Consider the following 12,809-nt stretch of genomic DNA (forward strand, 5'->3'; position numbering starts at 1 on the left):
TTTCTTCATTTCTTTTTTCTCCCAAATCCCAGGCATGCATGAAATAATAAATTATCTTGTCTGTGCGATAAGATTTTGATATGCATATTATAATCATTATCGTCGGCCATTTTGTTGAAGGAAAAACGTTACCACGTGCTTGTTCAGTGCTCTGATGAATTATCTGATTCCATACAATCGAAACTTCTGAAGGATTTGTATTTATAAGAGATTAAAATTTATAGATTCAGAGTCATTTTTTAAAAATGAAATGTCAGTGTTTAATTTAAATTGTTAAACCCTATTATTGTGAAATTTAAAAATAAATAGAAAGTAATGAAACACTATTATCAATTTAAAAAAAGGCACTTTTGTTTTCTTTTCGCAATTTAAAAAAAATTAATAAAATGCAAAGAACAAAATTTTATGTACATCAAAGGCAGAAATTTCTATTAATTGTTGTTAAACACCACCGAAATAGGAAAATATTTGGATTAAATAGTTTCAAAGTTTAAATATAAATTCAATATTAAATGATTAATATTATAAAATTCATCAGAAGTTATGTATTTCAATATTGTGCATGTTTTTTAATTTTTTTTCAATTCGCTAGCGTTTCAATAAAATAAATTATTAAATATGCATTATAATGGGTATTACTACTAGCATACTATGTTCATAATAGCAAATAATATATACTTATTGAAGCGAATTGCGTTTTTTTTTTTCTGTTAATAATTATAAATTTTGATATGAGACCTTCGCAAATTTTTGATTTTTTTTTTTTTTTCCTACTGAATATTTTCGACTAGTAAAAATATTATTCATTACAAAATACCATTTTTCTCAGATTTTGAATTTTAATTTCCCAAGAACAAATAATGGATATTAAAAGACAGCGTTAACGGATTACAAGTAGAATATCTAAAAAAAAAATCCAAGCCCCCTCCCCCCCTTTTCGACTGTATTACTGAGAAATATTTTCTCAATAAAAATTTGTATATCTTGGTCATACAAACATGGAAGTAGAATAGAATCACAAACAAAATGAAGGAACATTTTAGTGCGTAACGAATTCAGAAACTAGTTTAGTACATTTCTGGGAAGAAAAAAAGTGCAAATCCACCACACAATCTGGTAAGTTATAGGACAACTTAGCGATCAGAAATCACAGAAACGTGAGCAGAAGTCAATAATCTTAATTTACGATATCCGAAGAATCTATTGAAGGCAGTATTTTGTGTCAGGAAGTTACAGGAAGAACAGAGTCTCCCTTTTTTTGAACTTGCTAATGGTTTAGTAAATGGGTCTAAGAATATTATCGAAGGTGTGTATACTTTTTCTTTCACTTTTTGGTCGTATTTTTTTCTCTTTCTTTCTTGCGTAGTTTATTCGGTGAAAGCCTGAATGGTGTCAGTTGGCTATTATTTATTAATTACTTAACAAATCGTTATTTTGTGATGTTCTATGAATAAATGAATTTTAAAAAGGAATTCTTTATTTTATGCCTTCTTGTTGATAAAGTTTATAACACCCATTTTTTTTAGAAACAAATTTCTTTCCGATAATTATTAGTCTCTAGAGAGTCTTATTCTTTAGAGAAAACGCAAGAATTTTTATTTCATAGTTAACACTTCTTCTTTTAAACAATGTTTAAGGGGAAAAAATCGGCCACCATTTTTACAAATATTTATTACAACGCATGAAATTGCCAAACAGGCAACGTTAAGTTGATGAAAGGTTCATAGGTCCAGATACATTCCATTTATCTGCAACATTTTTATATTTAGATGACCTAAATTTCGTTTATATATATATATATATATAGTAATGGATAAAATGAGATAAGTATTCAAAGTTTAATTGAAGTCATCAGCTGTCCAATAGTAAGTGGGGTGAATTTAGAATTTCAACCTTTTCTTTCGTGTTTATCCGGAACTCTATATTTCAATAAATAACTCATATTGAAAAAAAAGAAAAGAAAATAGCCGTTTAATTTTCGTAAGGTTTAGAATTTTACAATTCGGAAGAATTTTTCCTTGCAATCTCTACTACTCTTAGAACATTTTCATCATAATTTAAAGAATTATTCTGCCTAAAGAAAAAGCCATGAAGCGAAAGTAAAAAGAATTCTTTTATTTCTTTGTTTTTCATTTAATTTTTACTTTTTTTGCACTTAACTGCTTCATTTTTTTCTGGATTTTTTTTTTATTCTTTTTAATTTACTATTTTCTATACCTCCAATTCATGTCTGCTAGCGTTGCAGACGAAAATTCGAGATATCTGGCCGCTTTAAAGTATAACTTTTCGCATTCATCTTCAAATTTGGACCTCCAGATGAGTACAGTCTATGCCCCAAACAGGTACGGTACCATACTGAGAACACTTAACAAAGTCGTCCAATTTAAAATGCTTGTGTGGCCTTTTTATACCGCACACTACATTAGCTGGGAGAGATTTCTTCTCTCGCTTTTCCCTAGGAATTTAAAAGCTGCGACATGCGTTTAGTGAAGCGTATATGTCCTGCTATCTGGAGTTGAATTTCGAGTTTCTTTGGATAATATTTAGTGTTAAAATGCAAAGTGAACGGTTGACTTTGTATTAAATTTATAAAAAAACTGGTTGCTAATATATAGTGATATTTTTTAAATATAGTTATTTGAAAAGTCTTTTTTATTAATTTCTTATCCTGCTCAATATTCTTAGCACTTCCACATATAGTATCTTACTCATGACAGAATTACAGTACATTTCTTTAAATTCTAAACCAAAATATCAATTAACTAAAAAATCAAAAATCTTTTGCAATTCTTAAGTACCTCGGAATTAATTTAGTTTTTTATGTGAAATGAAGTAATTAATGTACAATATAGAATGCATTATCTAATTAGAAATGAAATAAAATCGTATGTTAAATCATCTTAGATTCTTTAGCATTCTTAATTTATATGTAACGATTCTATTTAAAAGGATTGAGTTTAAATTATATTTAATTTAATGCAGGTACTATTTTTTTTATTGCAGAGCATTAAATTAAAAAATAAGTTAAACTACGAAGAAAATATTTTACGATGGAAGGAAGATTTGAATTTAATTAGATTCTTTGTCACCCTGTATCTATATTATCACTGTTCCTTAATTTATTCCATGGTTAACAACTTCCATACGATTTCATTTCTGTGATTATAAAATAAACTAAATAATTGGAGGGTATATTTCGATTCAAATGATTTTTTTTTTCTTTATCATTTCGGATAGAATTAAAACAATTAGAAGCAATTTACATTTTTTTACATTATTGGCCTTCATTTTAAAGTAAATTTTAAATCTAAAATTATTTAAAAATATTTTTGCTAGTTAATATTTGAATATAAAATGACATTAATATGAATGTATTTGTCTCGGGTAAACATAAAAATGTGTCTATTCATAGAAATCCATGAATAAACATTTATACCGACATTACCTAAAGTTGGAATTGAAATGCTGAAAAATATCAGATTCCATTTTTAATATGCATTTTCATATTTCTGTCTGCAACGAAGCATGACCAACCCGATAAATGAAGAGATAAATTCATGTCTGCTGTCTCGACGTTAGTAAAGAGTTAAGGCGTCGTCGGGTCTATATTGACAACAGTTTTGAGAGACAGGACGTTCGCTTGCTCCTTACCAGCTTTCCGAGCTGCGGACGATCGACTCTCATGGGCTAGAAATTTTACAGAATAGTTGCATCAAAATTTCATGATTCTCAAGTAAAAGAGGTTTCTTTTGTAAGGCAATTTTTCTTCTATAGATTTATTAGAAACAAAAGCAGCTGGTTTTAATTTATAATTTTTTCTTTTCCCTGAATGAAAAAAAAAAAAATAATAATGTAATCGTCAAAAAATACTAGCCTCGAGAATTTAATAAATTTCCATGTTTTAGACCATCCTGAATACATTTAAAAAAAAATTACATCTGTTTGTACACGACCGCAATAACACAAAGCAGGAAAGATTAGGAGAATTTTATTTTATAAGTAGTTTTTGCATATTGTGTGTGGACAAATTTTCGTAAAAAAGACAAATCCGTTTGCTTTCATTTGTCAATTTATATTACGAACATACCTGTAAAACGCAATGAACCAAATAGATGAAATTCTACATATGGCTTTATCACCAGATATGTGTCTCTGCAGCAAAATTTGAACAAAATATTTCTAGAGGTTGACCATCCATTTCAGTATACAAGATTCAAGTATATATGAACTAAAACACAGTGACTTAGATAAATAAAATATCCCTATTCTTGAAATCAGAATTGTAGTTCTGCTTCAGGCAAAAAGATGTTCAAAATGTGTGGTCGATTTTATTTTACTATACTTCGAATCGCTAAATATTTCTAACTGTGAAGTAAAAAAATTGAATAAATTTGAAGCAATGAACTATCAGCTATTTCATTGCTTCAAACTTGTATAAACATACTTATTAAAGTATATCTGAAATCACAATAATGAAATAATTTACTTGTTTTCGAAATTTTAAGTACCCACAGCTTTTCTATGGATGCCTTGCCTTACATATTAGCTTTGAATTTTGATGTTACCATTAGTAAATGGACGGTATCACTGTTTCTGTTTGCGATTAATTTCAAGATATCATTTTGACTGATTATTATACTTTCCGCTTTTGTACAATCACAAAATTCACCTAAACGCTTGTAAATTTATGAAGAGTTCCCAATGCAGCATTCTTTAGTTTCAACTATGTTGGTAACAAAACGATTCTAAAAAATGTCGAATGAATTTATGGAAGCTTCCGCATTCTCTTTAGAACAGACGGAAGCAAAATTTGACACAAATCTCTCTCTGTTACCTATTTAATAGCTCACTGTTCACGGGCGTTCAGACAGCTGTAACCTGTCAGTCTGTCGCCCACTCCGATTTGTCATAGGCCAACAGACATATCACGTGGGGCGAAAAAGGGAGGAAGGTATTAAACATCCCTTGCTGAGCATTTGCATAAAAAAATGGGTGTGGTTCAATACTATTTTTATATAAAATTTCTGTTTCGACTATGATGGTAAGTATTTTAAATCTGACAAATTCTTTTGGAGATGAATATATTTTTTGATGTAGCTTGATTAAATTGTTGCCGGCAATAAATGAGTATTTTAATTTTTATTAGATTAATTCATTTTTAAACTTTCCTTTTCAAACTGAATATTTCTATTTCTAACACTTAAATATTAAGATGGTTGGCAGTTTTTTTCAAATTGGAAACGGTTAAGAAATTAATGATAGTTAGAACAAACTAAGAAAATTCATTTATATTTACTTAATCTATATAATTCAAAACATATAAATATCATCGATTGCAGGAATGTTTTCTTCAATAATTCATTATAATAATGTGTGTATATAAGAATTGCCCTTTTTCTAATATAAAATAGAAATTTTAAATTTTAACCCTTTCATTAAAAGTTAATCTACTATCATATTGATAGATACATTTCGATTTTGACTTCACTATTCTGAGTGGTGTAGTAGATTCTGGGATTATGGAAAAGACGTTCATTTTAAATTTTTTAAATCTGTTTCAACATGCGCTTCAATTCTTTAAAAACTTATTAAAAGAGATTAGAATTTTTTAACATTCTCTGTCGCCATCTTCACTGCATATGAAAATACTTCCAAAGTGATTGGCCATATACTTGCTTAGTTTATCTTGTCAAAGATACCGGTAGATAAACTACCACTTGTTGGAAAACCTTGTTTTTCCTTGCCTTACCCTTCAAAAACAAACTGCCCAGATAAGCACTATCGAAAGTGACGGAAGTGTAACACGATTTCCAGGCATCGATGTCATCAACCATCTTATTTTTCCGAAAGGGAAACCATCCCTTTTTCAAGGTTGATGGCTGTCCACAGGCGCGAACTGCCTCCTATCTTCCGCGGGGATCTACCGTCCTATGTTGGGAGCCTCGTTTTATGTAAGCTTGGTGACAGCAAGAGAAGGATTTGGATATTCATTCTTCTGATGATTACCGAGTGGCTTTTTGACTTAGCAGTCCTTTTGTTGACTGGTGAGATAAGCTCTGAAAAACATCCATCTTGAAACTTGTTGGGGGATTTGTTATTGATGATTTAAATGCTGTTTGCAAACTCGGGTTGATTAGTTTCGATAAAAGGATTTGAGCGTTTGAGTTCGCTCGCTCGAAGTAACAATACTATTATTACTTCCTTTATTTGCTTAGGTTATTTTTTTAAAAAAATATTAGAATTGTAGCTACACGGATCACTTAAATTAGACCCGATCCGAATAATTGTATACTTGGTGGAAGTAGGGGGGGGGGCTAATTAATAAACGAAATATATTTTTAACGTATTCATCTAGTCATTACAAAAACAACATTATTTGCATTTTGTATATTTAATATTGTATTAAAATATAACTGAATCGGTATTTGGACATATCTAAGTAGTTTGCATTAAAAGAAATTTTATTTATTTTTCCTATTTAACTTATAATAGAACTTAATGCAAGATAAATTTTTTCTATCATGATTTTAAATAAAATTCTCATATATATATTTAAAAGTCCGATTTTAGTCAAATAAAATGTAATTAGAGTCAAACATATAGTAAATTTTAACTGCGTTTTAAAGATAAATAATTACGAAAGATTATTTATGTTTCTTACATATTGTTCTTCAAGAAAAGAAATTTAATTTTCTTGAAGTTTATACATAAAAAAAAATCTAATTTGTTTGATATTTCCGAGTTTAATTCTTCAGTTTATTTTTGCCTGAATTCTATATTTCAGTTTTAGTTTATTGATAAATGTTTATCTTAAAGTAATAATCGATTAGAGGATTTGTAAGAATTTCTAGAATTCTTGTGAAGTGATTCCCTTCCTTCATTCATAATTGTGGGACAGTTTTATACCTAGAATTATTATACAAATCCACGTTCATTTTTAATAGCAAAATTACTTTTAAGAGTAACCAAAACAATTTTCATGGAAAGTCACTGATATCCACTATCAGTAAAATTCAGAGAGATCGAAAGTTGTTTAGCTAATCTTAGTATGGAATTTTCACAGATAAAAGGAAGACTTTCGATCTTTTTCCTTCAATTTGTAATGATTCTTCTTTTTAAAAAAAATTTCTGCGACAACTGGTTTAATTTTCGATATTTCGCATTGATTTTTAATTGATAATCTAGTTCTGGGCAAGCATTTTCTTACAATGAGTGAAGTTAGCCTTTGTAAACGAGATATCGGACATCTGCTGAACAAAATCTTTCGCTTCCATGGACACTTGATGGATTCTGCAAACCCACCCCGTTCAGCCCCTGGAAGTGGAGTCACTCGGAGCCTTGGAAAATTCTGAATGACCATCACTCCGGCACCACTACACTAAAGGAGGGGGAGGGAATAAGGCATGTGCGGATGGGAAGGACCCCTTTCAAGGATTGTCACGCCTCGCGACATTTCAAAGACGCTTTTTCTGATGCGTTAGACCCTTTCAATGTCTATTATAGTTTAACCCTCCTTTCCTCTACCTCATTTTCGTGCTGCTTGACACGCAAATGTAACTTTTTGTCAATGGCGAAATGAATTACAGAAATATATTGAATACACTGCGTAAAAATTATGCTAATAACATATATATTTATTTTTGCTTTAATAATTTTGTTTTGGAATCATATAAATAAGTCCAAAAATACTTAGAGAATACTAGAAATTTTTAACTTAAAGGCAACTTTATAAGCGATAAGGGTTATAATATGGCGATAAAGTTGAAGATAATAAATAATGATTTTTTTAAAAAAAAATTTGGTGAAATATTCTTTGACAAATTATTTTGTAGTTCTCTTTATATCATAAAGGGTTTAAATTAATGAATACTTATGTTTAAGTTTATGAAGACGTATGTACTTTCCTTTTCAGTCTACGATTAGACTTTTTGACTCTCATACTATCTCTAAGCTATCTCTTCCTATCACCAAATTTTAAAAATATTACGAAGTCACCAACTCTTAATATTAATATTTAACCAACCATAATTTTTTTCTTCATAATAAAAAAAAAATAATTTTAAAGTCTTCTAATTTCAAATAATGGGAAGAGATTAAAGGTTCTCAGCCTTCAGTGCATCTTAATTTTATTCATCGAAAGGGAAATTAGTAGTTGAGAAATCCAAGCTTCTCACTTTTATTCATGTCCAAATATATATGGTAATAGAAAATGTATATTTGGATATAATATATGGTTATAGAAAATATCTCACTTTTAAGGCATTCAATTTCATTCTACATATTACTACTCGAATCTTATTAAATACTTGAATGTTCCTAATTTTTTCTATCTGAATGTTATCGAGTTTGCAGTTTTAGTACATTTTCAATCTGATTGCAACTCAAGGACTTCAGGAGAATATGGTATATAATATTAGCTGGCCAAACGGTAACAAGACTGAATACCAACTAAGTCATTCCAGTTATTCAATAAGCTCGATTCGTTTTAAATAACTTTCTATGATGGTGACATACTACTCTTCAGATTTGCAACTAAGTTAAGAATATTGCGCTATATATTATAAGTTGAAAGGTTATTTAAAAATGTGAAATTAAATTTTGATTGTAAATTCTTTGGCTTACAGTTCCTTGCTCCAGCTATTTGTAAAACGTGTTCGAAAATTTGATTTAAACGACAGAAAGTGTATTTGAGATTTAAAACTGGGAATGTGATTCGAAAAGGAAGACTAAATTTCTCCAAATCGTATTTTTGAATTGGGAGCTTCATGCCCGCTTGTATAATGATGGGTTTATATTTAAAAAAAGTGAAGGATACGTCACACATAAACGATTTTTGACTCGTCGCGACGAATAATACGATCCTGACGCTGATACGCACCGCTGACTTAGAAAAGAGAATATGTGTGTGTGTGTTGGTTATAATTATTCTGTCCAGGTTCTTCCAGGGTTATTTCTGTTGCATCTGCATATTTTTTTTTTTTTTTTTGTCTGCATTTGCTTTCCGAGTTTTCCTTTTTGAGTTAACAATTGCGGTCAAAATTATCTATTATTTCACTCACGAATGAATTGTAAAATACGTTTTTATGGATTTCTATGTAGAATAAGTGTGTTTACAATTTGATTTATTCGAGTATAATCTACCTTGCATGTATAGTATGCTATAGGCTTGGAGAAATTTAAATGTACAGAATTTCTGCAGCCTCAGACATCCAAAACATACTGCCTTAAAATTCAAGAATGATTCCTTTGTTTGCTTAATGCGATAATCAGTAAAACCACTGGACCAAAACCATCAAAGGATCAACTCATGTATCTTTGCCGCAAAGTCTAAATATAATCTACCTATATCTCGTTTCGCTCAAAGCTTATAAAGACATCGGTTTTATCAGACACAGGAAGCAATATATAAATAATTGTAATTGAGTTTCTATCTATGCTTAATCACAAATTTGATAAAACCGGTGAAAAGTCAAGGCGCCTAGGTCCTGATCTCTATCAAATGAAAATTTGAGTACATGTACGAATTGCTGCTTTCTGAGCATTCTTATTGTTCCTTATTCGATAAATGTAATCATTTCTTTGTGTAGTGAAATTGAATGTAATTTTTCTTTTATCCACCGGTGAAATACATATGCATTAGAAATATTATTCTCCTTTTTTAAGATGCGGTTTCGTTATCTTTTAAGTGCTACCAATGGTGTGTAATAATATCGCGATTGCTAAAAGGAATATTTTGGTGGGAGCTTCATTTTGTTCTGCATGTATCGAAGTATATATAAAACGTTTTGTTCGCCCTTTATCTATGGAAGTAGTAGTGTTTCTTTGTAGTACAATTGTTTCTTAAAGCTTTGCTATTTTTATAATAGTTAATAAATTACTTTATGTTAGTACTTATTAGCTAAAATTAATAATCTGATTTTGTCATATTCTTTTCTTTTTTATTTGATTTTCTTATTATTTAATTATGCCTTCTTCATACTAAAAAATAAAACCCTCTCCCATAAAAAAAGTTGAATTCGTTTTTTTTTCATTTATATTTTTGATTTTTATATATCATACGTTTTTTAATTTAATGATATTGTTTCATTGATACAATCAGTCATGCGATTTTAGCTTCTTAATTTTAACAATGTGTTTTAAATTAAATTTTTGGAATTTAAAAAAATTATGTAATAAAATGCACATGGCCTAATATAATAATCGGCATGTCTATGATATTTTAACATGCGTCGATTACACATGAAAAAGACAATGAAGAGATTAATAATCAATATTCTTACCTTTAAAATTTTCGGTATCAATATCCAAACTTACCTATAAATTATATTTTAAAGATAATGCTTGGATAACTTTATTTAACAAGCCGAATTTAGCGATCTTTATTCATTTCTCTAAAATTTTCTTTAAAACATAAAAATTCGAAATTTTCTTTTCGCTCATATTTACTTCTAATTGTGTTTAAAGTATTCATGATAGTAAAAACACAACAAAACATGAAAATATGGATCCATTTTGATAAATGATTCACATAAGGACAATATAGAATTTTAGAATTATAAGTAGAAATTTACATGTCCGTTATGAATTGATGTTAATTAATTCCCTCAGGTTCTGGTTCCCTTCCGGTTGCCAGGATCCAACTATGAATGATTACATCAATCGGGCCTACGACGAACCGAAAATAGGATCCCACTTTGGAGCCTATTATTTAGTACGTATTACATATTTTACACAACTAAATTAACATACAAAATTTTGGACGGCGAGGGGAAATGTTTTTATTTTTCATGACTTAATAGTGAGGAGGGGAGAGGGGGAGAGAATATCTAGCATATATAAATCTGGTACTGCACTCTTAAAATGTAACATTTGCATAGGCAGATTTCAATCCTTTGTTTTTTCAACTAATGGACGGTTATTAATAAAAAAAATACTAGGCGTTTTTTAAATCTTTCTGAAAGCCCAAAACCGGTTAACATGGCGACATATCAAATGCGCACAATCGTTTAATAGTTCGAACTGTGTAATACAGTCTTTTTACCGGTAAAATGTAGCTTCCCAGTAAGCAAGATTCTAAAATATTTTAATGGGCTTCGAAAACTTTATTTTAAATCCCATCAGTTTGACTGTTTAGAAAATGATTTGAAAATAAAAACAACGAATCTGCATTATTTTCCGAAAAAAAGAAACTTTCGAATCGAAATTAACAGGAGAACGGGAATAAGTTTTCAGCAATAACGCCTTTACTTTTACAGCAAAGATCCGATCTAAGATTATAAACACTGAATTAAAACAGAATTAATGAAAATCCAGTGGATTGCAATGGATGTTTATCAGAAAAGACATTACACTACTTAGTTTTTAAAAAAAATATTTATCACAAATAATCATTAACTAAAATCGTAATACTTCATTAGAGTTTTAAAAACAAAATTAATTTTTTGCTTAACTTTTTCGACTCGATTTTTGCAAGATTAAAATTTTAAATCCCATGTAAAAATGGTTCTTTCTGCCATAACCCATGTAAAAGTGGATTTTATTTATCCAATAGGAATGAAATCTAATATCTGAAAAGTATATGCCCATTAGAGCCGAAAGGGTTTTAAAGCTAACTGCAGGATAGATTTAACATTTAGGGTAGCATCTGATATTATATGATGGGTTTTAAACAAAAGCTTCATTAGCATTTTAAGTATTGTCTATTTAGCTCAAATTCGTTGTTTTCCTATCATAATACAGTACTGGAAAATGCACAGGGATATTTCTTCATCTGCTTCGATAAATACTTTTTGAAGACAAATAAGGCGAAATGTCTATTAATTTTATACTTTAGTAAGTGAGAAAAATTAATATAGAGAAATCAAGAGAAAATAAGATTGAGGGGGAAAAAATGCTAAAATATGCTTGTATTTTAATAGATTTCTTTAAGCTACATTTTATCAAATAGTCTTTGATTTATATTTTATGGGGATTCGATATTTTATGAAACACACAGCGAATATGAAATAACTTTCTAAAGCAAGTAAAATGCCATGTAACTTTTTATTTGTGCTTGTTTCTAAGCTTGATTTTTATACATTTCCATCTTTGCGACTGTCGACTGAAAATTTTGTTAATCGACTATCTCAAGACATAACAATGAAAGCTGTAATCAAATACCAAGAAATGGATTCTAATAAATTTGTTATATTTCTAAAGCTCTAATATATTGTATTTGGTGTGAAAAAAACTTGCATTATTTACCACCTTCAGTGAAATAGTTCACATTATTCAGTAGTCAAGTAATTTGATGACGGTGAGAGAGAGGGACTGTTGATATTAGGGCCGCAGTTTAATAGAGCATCATGACAAAACAGTATCGTGTGTGTTTCATATAGAATGGAAAGCTGAAAAACTGAAGTTTCTGGCGCCACTACTACATTTATCGTACATAACAGTTAATTTAATGTTTGAATAGACAATTACATTCAAGTCTTTTTACACAAATTGTTGAGTGAATTGTTAAATGTGCCGAAACTGAAGAGTGACTTTTACAAAACTCGCCGAAATTGCAAGCACATTTGCTATGAATGTTTTTTCAGTACGAATAATAAAGGATTCTCAGAACTGCTTTACTATACCCGACCAAGCATGCAGCACTTTATTAAGGAAATAACAACTCAATCGGCTCCCGATTTTCTATTCATTCACCAAAACAACACAATAGAAATTGTCTTAAATCACCGTGAGGCTTCAACAAAACGCGGGAAGAGCATTCTCAAGCGCCGGAGTACTCTGTTATTCTTCGAACAAATTTGTAAAGTAATCAT

At 29.6% G+C, this 12,809-nt stretch overlaps 1 protein-coding gene across 7 annotated transcripts in view; it reads left to right on the forward strand.

Moving 5' to 3' along the window:
* Positions 1-12,809, forward strand: part of LOC129972222 (transcription factor Sp9-like) — a 79,279-nt gene that overhangs the window by 50,583 nt on the left and 15,887 nt on the right. For 4 of the 7 annotated variants that reach the window (XM_056086265.1, XM_056086262.1, XM_056086263.1 and 1 more), the window contains one exon: positions 10,609-10,711. The exons of the other annotated variants lie outside the window; for them this stretch is intronic. Coding sequence is in view for 2 of the 4 variants with exons in the window: in XM_056086262.1 (XP_055942237.1) it covers positions 10,643-10,711 (69 nt within the window). In the remaining 2 variants the exon portion in view is untranslated. The remainder of the gene's footprint in view (positions 1-10,608; positions 10,712-12,809) is intronic. 7 annotated transcript variants of the gene reach the window in all.

Source organism: Argiope bruennichi, chromosome 6 (genome assembly GCF_947563725.1).
Source record: "Argiope bruennichi chromosome 6, qqArgBrue1.1, whole genome shotgun sequence".
NCBI classification, from domain to species: Eukaryota; Metazoa; Arthropoda; class Arachnida; order Araneae; family Araneidae; genus Argiope; species Argiope bruennichi.